Here is a 13996-nt window from a genome sequence, read left to right as displayed (position 1 = left end):
GCAGAAAATTGAAGAACATATTCTCTCTGATCATCATTCGACAATTGACAACCTGCATGCATTTTACGAACTATTGTTCATTAAATCGTAACTGATCAACTAAATTATCACAAGTTGTGTGCGCAGTTGGTGCCCAAGGTGCTTACCAAAGCACACAAAATTAACAAGAGTCTGTGCTGCTCATAAATTTCTTGACCATTTTGAGACTGAAGATGAGGCTTTTCTCAGCTCTATAGTGAAAGGAGATGAAACTAAGGCTTATCACCATACTCCAGAGAACAAATGACAATCAATGCAGTGGTGTCATACTCATTCTCCTCCCACCAAAAAATTCAAAACTCAGCAAACAGTGAGGAAAAGCACGGCGTCAGTGTTTTGGGACAGAAAAGGGGGTTCTGCTCATTGATTTTTAGGAAATAGGTGAAACAATAAATGCTGCAAGAAGTTGTGAGACCATGAAAAAACTTCCCAGAGCCATACAAAATAAACGTCATGGGATTCAGAGTCTTGTCTCCTTCATGACAATACGTGTCCACATACTGCTCGTGCAACACACGAGTTGTTGGCTTTGTTTGGTGGGATGTTCTAAGCCACCCCTCTCGCAGCCCCAATCTCTCACCTAGTAATTATCATCTGATCACTAAATTGAAGGAACACCTTCATGGGAAAACACGACAAGGTGAAAATTGAAGTGAAGAACTGATTTAAAAAGACGGCAGGAGATGTCTGTGACACAGGAACCAATAAACTCATCCCATAGATAACAAAATGTATTGAGGTAAATGGTGATTATGTGGAAAAATAATGCAAGACCTATACTACAATTCATGTACATTTTATTAGAATAAATTAATTTTTTGTACTCAAAAAACTGCTTGTAACCTTACTTTCCAGATTAGCCTTGTGTTTTGCTATGCATTTTCACATTTTCCTGAGGCAATAGCTGATCCATTAAATTTTGGGTCTGCAGCTGCACGAACTTTATTTCTTCTGATATTTTGGCCATATACCTTTCAGCCATTTTCAAGTGAGCCAACAGACTGAACCTACAGCACTCATTTTGCCCTTTTAAATAGGTGAAGTGCATTATGGCATATGTGAGCAGTCTCTAGGATGACCTTGTACAATTAAATGGAGTTTCCGAAGCAAAAGTATATTCTCTACAATAGTTAATAAGGCACTATGAATAAAACATTATGTGGACATAAGGAATGAAGAAGAAGACAGAAAAAATTTGAATCCATGGCTTTCCTGCCATATGTGGTGCGAACTGATATAAAAAAAAAGTTTTGTGAGCACAAAGTTAAAGATAGTAGCACTTTTACATTTTATCAAAGAAGGCATGCTGGTCTGTAGGGTAGGAGTTTACAAGATCCCCTTCGAGTGCGGCCTTTCATACCTCAGGCAGATGACTTGTACAGTTCATGAAAGATGCATGGAACACCCTAAATACACTTAGCTCATGCAATCCAATAAATCAAATGTGGCAGAGCACTGCATTGACACCAGTCAATTTATGTGGTGTGAAACTTTGAAATTTTAATGTACACTTCATCATTTTGGGACTCAGTTTTGAAGGAAGCAGCTGAAATTCATTTGACAAAGAATTATATTTACAAGAATAGTGGTTTCAGCATGGTAAAATCATGAGATTGAGTGCTTGCTTTTATAAATTCACTAAGATGATGCTACACATAGCTCATAATCATACATCAGTAACCCAGCATGGGTTAGCCATAGACTTAATTTATGCATATTCTTTGCCACCAATCACTATCTCTGGCCCTATTTTTATCTTTGGACACCTATGTAGTAATGAAGTGCACTTGTTTAAAAAAAGGATGGAGTGAGTGCTGTAGCTTCAGTTCGTCAGCTTACTTGGAAGATGGCCAAAAGGTGTACCACCAAAATATTAGAAGAAATAAAGTTTATGTGGCTGCTGTGACAAAATGTAATGAAACAGTCTCTTGTTTATCAAATTATTCATTCAGACCTGTGGGAACCTTGAAAGCACATCACATTTGCGTGCAAAACTAATGTACGATAACAAATGGGACATTAGTAATTTCGTAAAAAAAAAAAAAGAGCCTGGTGTTGTAACCTCAGAGATGTCTGTTCAGACAACTTTGATTTAGGGCTAACTATGAACAACAATGGCATATGGTATGTGACTAGATGAAATTTGTTGTCACACAGGAAAATGTGGAAAGTCTGGGTACAAAATGCAATTGCCAGTGTCTCCAGTGCACTAGGACACAAACTATCGATTCCCTTGAAGTATCTCTGATCAGTAAAAACAATTTTTTTTTTCTGCAGTCGGTAAGCCTTAACACAGTCAGGAAGTCAGTTGCGCGCGAATTCCTTCAGCAGCTGCAGGACATGACATTATTACAATAGAAATGATCAATTTCTTCATTGATCTATTACTAGTCATAACAACAGACATTTTTAACCATTCTCTGACCCCCAGCATCTTCCTAATGGTCTGGCAAAAGGGTCTCATTAAACTTCTGTGCGAAAAGGAACCTGCCCAAAAACTTTCTGACTACAAGTTCATTTGCATTCTGTTAGTGTAATCTAAGGCTCTAGAATTCATAGGTCACAATCATCTTACCAATTACGTAACATCAGATAAGCTTCTGGATGAATACCAATCTGATTTCCAGAAAAATAGCACCACAAAGACTGCTCTTGTAAAAGTGACTAGCAAACCAAACAAGCTGTGGGCAAACAAGAGGTGACTATTATGTGCATTTTGGATTTCAGCAAAGCTTTCAACAATTTCAGCTTTAATATTCAACTTGGCTAAACCCAAAAGTCAAAACTTTTCTACAATCACTGTACAATGATTCTACTTATACCTTTCATCCCGCCAACAGTGTGTAATGATTGGAACAAAGAGACCACAATGGAAGAACATTGTGTTAGGTGCCCCATAAGGATCAGTATAGGGTCCATTACATTTCTATTATATGTTAATGATGTGACTATTATCTCCCAGAAAATATCATTTATAGTTTATATGCTGATGACCTTCAGTTATAATTACATGCAAGCTCAATGTATCTATGCACAGCCATCCAGGTTGTAAGTGCTGACTTACTTGCTTTTTCAGAATGGGCACAGAATATAAATTTGAAACTTAACTCATCTGAAAAGCGCGCTATCCTAGTTGCTCACAAAATATTTATTACTCCTCAATTCAGAGAATCCCTTCCATTCTGGATCCGAAACAGCACAGTAATCACCTTTCTGTCTTCTGCAGAGAATATGGGGGTACTTCTGGACCATCACTTAGACTGGACTGAACACACAACTGCAGTTTGTAAGTAGGTGTCAGCATCACTTCATTCACTGCAGAAATATAAAATATTCTCCAAGGTCTTTTGTATGAGAGCTCACATGGGCTGGAACTGGCGATGATTTTATTTATTTATTTATTTATTTCTTGTTCTGTAGATCCAGTTAGTGAGTCAATCACAAGGATATGGAACGTGTCAAATTGTACAGGTTTCAATTTAAACTTACAATAAATACAAGGGCAATTCAATGCCAAATTGTACATATTTTAAGTAAGACATACTATAAATACAGTAATAGATACAATGTCAGCTAGATAATATAACAACCATTTTTGTTACAAAAAGTGTGCTAATGCTCAAATGCACAATAAAATTAATTGAACTACTTCTAGACACAATAAGTTTAGTGATGGTATACGTTTTCTTTCAGATATTCATCCACATTATAAAAAGATTTCTCTGTCAGGTAATCTTTGAGAACTTGTTTAAATTTTGGCAGTTCTGTATGAACACATTTGATATGTAGTGGTAGAGCATTGAACAGCTTAATGCTGGAGTAGTAAACTCCTTTTTGTACCAGAGTGAGACGTTTCATGTCGAAATGTAGATTGTTTTTGTTTCTGGAGTTATAGCCATGGAATTTACTGTTGTCTTGGTAGACAGAATAATTTTTGCACACAAAGGTCAGCAAGGAAAAAATATACTGTGAGGCAGTTGTTGTTAGGATACCTATCTTCCGAAACAAGTGCTTGCGAGAGTGTCTTTGATGGACCCCACACATTATTCCGATTTTTTTTTTTTTTTTTTTTTTTAATGGTGAAAACTTTTTTTGCAAGTGATTGGTTCCCCCAGAATATGATAGCATATGACATCAATGAGTGGAAGTAGCCAAAGTAGGCAACCTTAATGGTGTCAACTTCAGCCACTGAAGAAATTACCCGTAGCGCAAATGTTGCCGAGCTAAGTTTTTTACATAGATGAAGAATGTGAACTGACCAATTACACATACTGTCTATGTAAGCACCCAGGAATTTTGTATCTTCAACTTTCTGTATTGGTTGATCTCTACATTTTATGTTAATTTCATCGAGATTACTTTGTGATGTATGGAACCTCATTTAATGAGTTTTATCTGCATTGAGTTAGAGACCATTTGAGGAGAACCAATTTAAGATGTCATTAAAAACAGTATTTGTAGTTTGTTCAAGATCATGCATGTGTGCAATACATTTGTGATGTACACTGTTCTGACCGCATCACTCCTACCTAGTAACAATTATCATAGCTATGTGCTGCAAAGCATAGAGATTATCATTTTGTGTGTTTGCTGTATCATCTTCTCAATCATTGCACTCCTTCCTGTTTAGCTTCAACCTTACACTGCTGGCTGAACAGCACAGCAGAAATACTCATTCTCAACAAAGTGAAATCCTCTCTGTACCACTATACAACACTGCATGTTTCATAAATCAGTTTCTGTATCAGGAACCTGACTTCAGAACAATATTTGTCTAAAAATTAGAGAAATTGAAACTGTTTCAAACTTCAAAGACAGGTAATGGCCCATCCTCTATCACAATTGCTACCTCTTCTTGCAGCTCACTCTCTTCGACCCTCCCTATCCCTCCACTTTTCCCTATCAGTTCCACTTCTAATACCAAACAAGTCTTCAAAAGTGCTGGACTAATCAGTATCATTCTTAATGCCTCCATTATTTTATTATTATTGTTAGTATTACTTTTATTATTATTAAAATTATTGCAGATTTTTGCTTTTTATCGACAATGCAAAAAAAAGATAATCAGTGGGCTTAATTTAAAGTTACTTGTTCACTCCATTGTAATACATTGCACCAGCCAAACTGCAGCTCCACTGTGAATGCTGTTCTCGAACACGAGGTCCGTTGGTTGACATTCATAAGCAACTGGGAATCACCCAGAGTACTGTCAAATGATTGGCAACTGCTGTGAATCCAGTGTGTTGGAAGAGCTTCTGCGAGTCGGGTACTTGTGATACCTGCACCAGAGCAACCTCAAGTACTATCCTCTCCTGTGGATCCTGTCTGCGCTACAGAAAGTACAGGATCTGTCATTGCTTGTCCACTTGGCTGCAAGTAGCATGTCAATGCTAGATCTAGGCAACCTATGCAGGATGGACAGGAAACAGAGAGGACTCAGGGTGTTGTACTGATCCCCTTAAACAACAAGTTAGGGGTGCTGTCAGGAGGAGGCAAATATGAAATGGTAGGAGTGTATTAATCATTGGCAGTTCAAACATACAGCAAATGATGTTACCCCTTAGGAAAATGGCAGCGAGGGACAGGAAAGAACAGGTTCACTCAGTGTGTAGGCCTGGGGGCCTTATTCTGCATCTTGAAAAGGGCATTCCAGCAGCCATTGAGGGAACAGGGTGCAACCATCCACAGGGCACACATTGGAACAAATGATGCCTATCATCTGGACTCTGAGGTATGCTTGGGTCATTCCAGCGACTGGCAGAGAAGCAGAGAAGGTTGAGAAGACCAGCCTTGTGCTTGGAGTTTCAGTTAAGCTCACAATTTGCAACATTGTCACCAGAACTGATCATGGCCCTTTGATTCTGAGTTGAGTGGAAGGACTGAACCAAAGACTTCAAAGGTTCTGTGACAAGCTAGGCTTTGACTTCCAGGACTTGCGCCATAGGGTTGAGAACTGTAGGGTCCCCTAAATGGGTCAGGTGTGCACTACACATCAGAGGCTGTTACTCAGGTAGCTGGCTGTGTGTGGGATGCACACAAGTGTTTTTTTAGATTAGGAAGCTCTCCATCCAACCCAGATAACGGTAGTTGTAAGAAACCCAGAAGTATCACTGTAAGATCAAAAGAAATGCCTTCGAAAGGTGAGAGTATTAAATTACTCATGGTAAACTGCTGAAGCATTCACAGCAAAGTGCCAAACTTTGAAGTGCTCATGAAAACAGTGAAGCCCACATCATACTAGGTACAGAAAGCTGGTTGAAACCTGAAACTGATAGCAGTGAGATTTTTGGGGAAAATTTAAGTGTATATCAAAAGGATAGGCAAATGGTAAACAGAGATGGTGTATTTGTCGCAGTAGACAAAAAACTCAAATCCACCAAGGTAGAAATTGTAGCTGCATGTGAGATTGTTTGGCCAGGACTTAGAATCGGGCATAATATGATAATTGGATCCTTCTGTTGCCCACCAGACTCATCTCCTGATGCAACCAAAAACTTTAGAGAAAACCTCAGTGCAGTCAGTTCACTTGGATGTAAGTTCCCCAATCATAATGTAATCATCAGCGAAAACTTTAATCATCCAGCGATTAATTGGGAAAATTACAGTTTTGTTAGTGGTGGGCATGCTAAGACTCTTGTGAAACTTTACTAAATGTCTTCTCTGAAAACTACCTAGAATGGATAGTTAAGAAGCCCAGTCATGACAGAAATATAATGGATCTAATGGCAACAAATAAACCTGACCTCTTTGAGGATGCCCACATTAAAACTGGTATCAGTGACAATGACTCGCTTGTGGCAACAATGATTACCAAAGTACAAAGGACAACTAAAATAAGGAGAAAGATATATATGTTCAGTAAAGTGGATCAGTCCGCAGCTCGTGGTCTCACGGTAGCGTTCTCGCTTCCCGAGCACAGGGTCCCAGATTCGATTCCCAGCGGGGTGAGGGATTTTTCCTGCCTCGAGATGACTGTGTGTTGTTGTGTTGTCTTCATCATCATCATCATTCATCCCCATTATGGTCGGAGGAAGGCAATGGCAAACCACCTCCACAAGGACCTAGCCTAGTAAGGCGGCACGGGTCTCCCGCATTGCTCCCTTATGCTCTGTAAAGGAGTATGGGACTCATCATCATCATCATCATCATCATCATCAGCATCATCAAAGTGGATCAAAAAATCAGTAGTGTCATATCTCAATGAGGAACTTGAAACTTTCAGCACAGGGCAGGAGAATGTAGAGGAACTCCGGCTCAAGTTTAAAAGAATAGTTGACCATGCATGGTTAGATGTGTACCCTGTAGAATAGTTCATAATGATAGGGAACCTCCGTGATATTCAGTCACGGTAAAGAAACTAAAAGAACAGAGATTACTGCATAACAGGTGTAAATCAAAGAATAGGGCTATAGATAGAGAGACGCTGAATGAAATATGTTAGGCTGTTAAGAGAGCAATGAATGATGCCTTCAATGACTACCGTAGCAGAATATTGTCAAATGACGTGTCATAAAATCCAAAGAAATTCTGGTCATATGTAAAAGCTGTTAGTGGCACCAAAGTTACTTTCCAGTCCCTAGCAAATGAAACAGGAACTGAAACTGACAGTAGCAAAGAAAAAGCTGAAATGCTTAACTTTGTATTCAAATGTTCTGTTACACAGGAAAGCCCAGGAGAATTGCCCCAATTTAATCTTCATACCTCAGAAAAGATGAATGAAATAAGTATAAGTGTCTGTGGTGTTGATCAACAGCTGAAATTATTAAAATTGAACAAAGCTCCATCGCCCAATGGAATCCCTATCAGATTCTATACTGAATTTGTGGTTAAGTTAGCCCCCTCTTGTCACTGTAATCTGTTGTGGATCCCTCGAATAAAAACAATGCCCAGTTCTTGGAAAAAGCCACAGGGCACACCCGTCTACAAGAAGGATAGTAGAAGTGATCCACAAAACTACCGTCCAATATCCCCAACATTAATTCATTGTAGAATCTTAGAACATATTCTGAGCTCAAACAGCACACATTTCGAAAACATTGATCATGTGAAACCCAGCTCACAGTTTTCACAAATGACATGAAAACTTTGGATCAAGGTAATCAAGTAGAATCTGTATTTCATGATTTTTGAAAAGCATTTGAAACAGTACCTAACCTGTGCTTATTGTCAAAAGTATGATTACATGGGGCATCAAGTGAAATTTGTGACTGGATTGAGGACTTTTTGGTAGGAGGATGCACCTTATTATCTTGGATGGAGAGTCATCATTGTATGTAGAAAGTAACTTTGGGTGTGCTCCTGGGAAGTGTGTTGAGACCCTTTCTGATTGTGTTGTATATTGATCATCTTGTAGACAATATTAACAGTAAAATCAGGCTGTTTGCAGACGATGCAGTTATCTATACTGAAGTACTACCTGAAAAACACTGCATAAATATTCAGTCGGATCTTGATAAGATTTCAAAGTGGTGCAAAGATTGGCAGCTTGCTTTAAATGTTCAGAAATGTAAAATTTTGCATTTCACAAAATGAAAAAATGTAGTATCCTGTGATTATAATATCAGTGAGTCAATGGTGGAATTGACCAACTCATTCCTGCATGCAACACTTTGTAGTGATATGAAATGGAATTATCAGGTTAAGTCGTGGTAGACTTTGGTTTATTGTTAGAATGCTGGGGAAGTGCAGTCAATCTAAAAAGGAGATTGCTTATGAATCACTCATGTGATTGGTCCAAGAATATTGCTCAAATGTGTGGGACCTGTACCATATAAGACTGGTAGGGGATATTGAATGTATACAGAGAGGGGCAGCACAAATGGTCACAAGTTCGTTTAATCCATGGGAGAGTGTCACAGAGACACTGAAGGAACTGGACAGGGATGCTCTCAAATATAGACATAAACTATTCCAAGAAAGTCTGTTAATAAAGTTTCAAGAGCTGGCTTTAAATAATTACTCTAGGAATAGAGTACAACCACCTACGTATCACTCACATAGAGATTGTGATGATAAGATTAGAATAATTACTGCACACTCAGAAGCTATCAATCACTAATTCTTCCTACTCTCCATATGTGACTGGAACAGGAAGAAACCTTAATAACTGGTATAGTGGGACATACCTTCTGCCATGCTCCTCACAGTCGTTTGCAGAGTATATAAGTAAATACAGTGGCAGATTATTGTTGAGTTTGTTACTTAATAAATATCTTTCTTAATTCCTACCTTATTTTATCATCATAATTAGTGTTACCAATGTGTTGCTGTGGTTGTTGACAGTAAATATTTTTATTAATAATGCAAATTATTATCATAGTGATTGTTATGTAATATTTTTTGTTACTGTTCCTGGTCAGATGTAAGAGGGGCCTTAACGCCCTACTCCGGGCAGGCTAAATAAGCAATAAATAATACATAACATTGCCCAGAAAAACCTACAGATCTTTTATGTTGTTTTGTGCTGGAACTTGAGAAATGCTTGCCACAACCTTACCAGATAAGGATATATTATATATATTTATGTTTTGACAGGTTACACTGTAACCAGTTAAAGGTATGAAAATACTTGCCGGAGATTTGATATAATATGCTCCCCCTGAGTTCTTAGAATTGACACATTGTGGGTAGTTGGTAATAGTTTGTTCTTGAAATTTCAGATAGAATGCTGATGCGTTAGCAATGCCAAAATGTAAGGTGCTGCACTGACAGAGGCCATAAGCCGTATTTAATACTAGAATGGCATTAGAAGCCTCATTCAAAGGAAATTTAAAATAAATTTCTGAAAGGTCAATCTTAGAGGAATACAGTTGTTGTTGTTGTTGTTGTTGTTGTTGTCTTCAGTCTTGAGACTGGTTTGATGCAGCTTGAAATATGCCTTCCCGGCTATTCCACAAGTTGAAAATATGGTCACTATTTTTTTTTTTTATAAACTTAAATTTGCCATATTTCGTGACAGTACCTTTTCCATTAGACGTTTGCAAGCAAATATAAGTCTTGGATTCAGTTGTCTAAGTATGATTCCACAATGCATCGTTGTTGGCTGCAGAAAATGACGTGGTTCAGCGTGTTTCTCTCATTTTGGTGTTTCAAATACAGTTCCTTCCAATGTAGTTTCTTCTTTTTAGTTAATACAAAAATAATAGTTAACATAATTCAAAATTATTTATGACTGCGACCTTCACATTGTTCTTCCGTCAACACACACCAAGAGTTAGCTTCCGACTCGGACTGACTATAGTCAAAGACTACTCCAACGTCAAAGATATTTTACACAATCAGTTTCTTTGCTATTCTTCGATACATTTTCTAATAGTAATCAATATGCTTTTACTCTCAAAAACAGAAGTAAATTAACATATAATAAGACAAATTATAATAAATTCTGACAAAAATATAAGAAAACATTTTCAATTCAGTATCGACAAATACGGTAAAAAAAATAACATCTCCCAGATCCATTACAAGCTCTCCATGGTACTCTTTCCTGTACAAGCTTCTTTATCTCCCAGTACTTATTGCAACCTACATCCTTCTGAATCTGCTTAGTGTATTCATCTCTTGGTCTCGCTCTACGATTTTTACCCTCCACGCTGCCCTCCAGTGCTAAATTTGTGATCTCTTGATGCCTCAGAACATGTCTTACCAACCGATCCCTTCTTCTTGTCAGGTTGTGCCACAAACTCCTCTTCTCCCCAATTCTATTCAAGACCTCCTCATTAGTTATGTGATCTACCCATCGAATCTTCAGCATTCTTCTGTAGCACCACATTTCGAAAGCTTCTATTCTCTTCTTAATTAAACTATTTATCGTCCATGTTTCATTTCCATACATGGCTACACTCCATACAAATACTTTCAGAGAGGAATACAGACCCCTGCCAATTTTGAAAATAATTCTTCAGGACAAACAAGGGGGTACAATCAACTGACGTACCTATATTTTTGAAGCCCCCACAGAGGCGTAACACATCTATTGGTTTGTAGCCAATGACTAAAGATGATGCTTATCTGCTGTAAGAAATTGTGGATAGCACTTGTAACTGTTCTAAGTGATCCAGTTATATTTCAAACAATGGAAACTACAGGAAGGAATATCAGCAATGTAGGAAAAGACAGATTGCTACTTACCGTAAAGAAGACACTTCAAGTTGCAGACAGGCACAGTTAAAATACACTTACATAAAGCTTTTGGCCTTCAGCAGTAAAACCACCCACCCACACACACACACCCAAACACACACACACACACACACACACACACACACACACACACACACACACAAAAAAACAACCACCCTCACACACACGCGACCACAAACTCCAGCCTCTCGCCTGGTTGTATTTCAACTTCATGTTGTAAGGCTGAAGCTATCAGGTGGGAAAAATTACTGTACTGGTGACTCTTCCTATCCGGTATGGGGAAAATAATTTGAAGCATTTCATAGATCAGGAAAGAAACAAGGGAGCATAATGCAGACACACAGAATCCACCTGTATGCATGGGATGGTTTTACCAATTCCTTGGATCGAGCGTTGCATAAAAAAACCCAAATTCTGTAAACACTTTGAGGCCATAATATTTTCCTCTGAGTGGTCTGCCATTATGAAGATAGGAAGAGCTCTGTTTATGGGCTTATACATAAATCTAGAACTATCTTCATTTCCAGCAAGTGACACTAAGTGCCCTTGGAGCTGTTCAGTTTTCTACAAACACATAGTTCTAGAATCTTGTGCCAAAATTGGCTCCTTTGTCTGAACCATCAGTCCTGCCTTTAACAGCCATTAACTCACTGTTAAGTGAACATTTTGCTACAGGAATGCATACAGTGTCTACTCATTTAAAGTTCCTCCAGAACCATAAGGCAACATCAAATAGTTATGCACATTGATCACAGACGTGCAGGGCCTAAGGTAAATTTGTGTGTTCTTGTGGAAAATCATATGCAGAAACATTATTATATGATGTGATGGTCAGATAGCACTGAACAATGAAGTGCATGTTCAAGCATTAAGACAGTAGGACCCATCTGTAGCTGAAGTTTTGCATGTTGCCAGGGCTTTTGAGATTCCACATATTATATATCAGAACTATCATCGCGACTTGTTAATGTGGCATAACCTAGTTTGTCTGATCGTGAAATTCCAAAAATGATGCACAATCTAGGTGGAAGTTGAGCAGCCTCCACTTGACTTATCGAGAATCAAACCCTGCACCTGCACTCGGCCTTGGCAAAAAGTTTTTGGACTGCCTAGGTGATGTAATTGTTTTATTTACTGTTATATATAGTTTCCAAAATAATAATGACTCCATCAACAACGTTTTTGCCAGAATCACAAAACAGATGTTTATCATGACCGGCCATACCTTCACCAGTCGAATGCTTCAGTACAAATAAACTGCATCAAAGAGTCAAGATTAGCATCATGCCACCATATGCTGTTGGAATTCCCATTTTATTCCTTTTTGTTACTGGGCCTCTATCTCAACTATTAATCAGCCTACATATTTCTAATTTGTGTCTTCACCCTTAAAGTCAACAACATTTCTTAAATCTGCTGTTGCTGATTACCCATGTGACCTCACACTGGGAAATGTATCACTCTGCACTTCACTGAGCAACCTCTTAGATGTATGTATAATTCTATTGATTGATCCATTGATATATCCAGCAGGATTACATGATATATTAGTCTGTAAGGGGAGGAAATTAAGATATAGTACTGGCGTGATAAATCTGTACCTGTGACTCAACTGTACATTTGAAGGTGAAGGGAAACTTGGTAATGACCATGTGGAAATACAGACGGTAGTATATTACTGATTTTGTAGACTGTGAATATTTGTGCAACAGTTGTTTATAAAATTTGCAGCAAACCATACAGAAGTAACACTACAGTAACAGTAATTTCAAATACCAAAATACTACTAACAGTGGAATGTCAGTGTTTGGATGATTAAATGATTACACTTAAAGTAAGTGATTCACCTAAAGTTTCTCTTTTGTTTTCAGTTATCAACCACCACATGTGCGTCGACGTCTGAAAGTACAAGAAATGGTGCAGAAATATCGTTGTGAAATGACACAGCCAGAATTACTGACATACCTTTTCACAAGTCCTCCAAGTTGAATTGAAAATAACTTGCTGCATCTCTGTGATAGCATTTATTGCCATAATAAAGAATAGAAATTGGAAAAGCATCAACTATGATGTGACGAGTTGTAGGGAAGCAGCAGAGTATGCTGCTTCCCTACAGAGTGACTGATGCATTACCATTCCAGCTATTAATTTAAGTTACAGTGTACATATTATGTATGTATGTATGCCAAATACAATGTTTGTGTGTTATGTGAGGTAGCATGATACAAAAGTAGTAAGGACACGTAAGCAATTTTTTAGTACCTCCTTATTTAATTCCAGTAACAATTATGCAGTATTAGAGCTGTGCTATTGTAAAACAATGGCAGAAACTAGACGTCTGTGGAATGTTCTGTGTATACATTTTACATAAGATTTTTGTACAATAATATTATGAACTGAAATTCTGCTAGTGCTAATATAACAAACAATATCAGAACCAAATTTTGAGGATTATATACTCTGTGTATTTATAAAACAGTACATAAATTGTTCATTCTTTGTTTTATGTATCTAAATTTAAAAATTTCCCAACATTATTTTCTGACGTGATCTCACAATTTGTACCATTCCATGTCTTTCATAGTTATTTATATAATTTATTAAACATTTGTAAGTGAATAAAGTTATTAAAAAACTGATAATCGTAATTGGTTAACAATTTTGTGCCAGTGTAAAAGTGAGTACAGAAGAGTACACATTAACATAGAAATTTTAGTTGTGTGGGTGTCTGGTAGAACATTGGTTTGATCTTCAATTTGATAATCCTTATTTACATTTTCATTGCTTACTACCCACTTCCCATTCCTAAATGATA

At 37.7% G+C, this 13996-nt stretch overlaps 1 protein-coding gene across 10 annotated transcripts in view; it reads left to right on the top strand.

The window, feature by feature from the left end:
• Positions 1–13748, top strand: part of LOC124802474 (ral GTPase-activating protein subunit beta) — a 398111-nt gene extending 384363 nt beyond the window's left edge. For all 10 annotated transcript variants that reach the window (XM_047263273.1, XM_047263271.1, XM_047263272.1 and 7 more), the window contains one exon: positions 13053–13748. In XM_047263273.1, the coding sequence (XP_047119229.1) occupies positions 13053–13170 (118 nt within the window). In that variant the 3' untranslated portion in view covers positions 13171–13748. The remainder of the gene's footprint in view (positions 1–13052) is intronic.
• Positions 13749–13996: the final 248 nt, after the last annotated feature.

The sequence above is a fragment of the Schistocerca piceifrons genome, chromosome 6 (genome assembly GCF_021461385.2).
Source record: "Schistocerca piceifrons isolate TAMUIC-IGC-003096 chromosome 6, iqSchPice1.1, whole genome shotgun sequence".
NCBI lineage: Eukaryota > Metazoa > Arthropoda > Insecta > Orthoptera > Acrididae > Schistocerca > Schistocerca piceifrons.
Note: the sequence above shows the minus strand (reverse complement) of the source record. Positions and strands in the feature narration are given on the sequence as shown.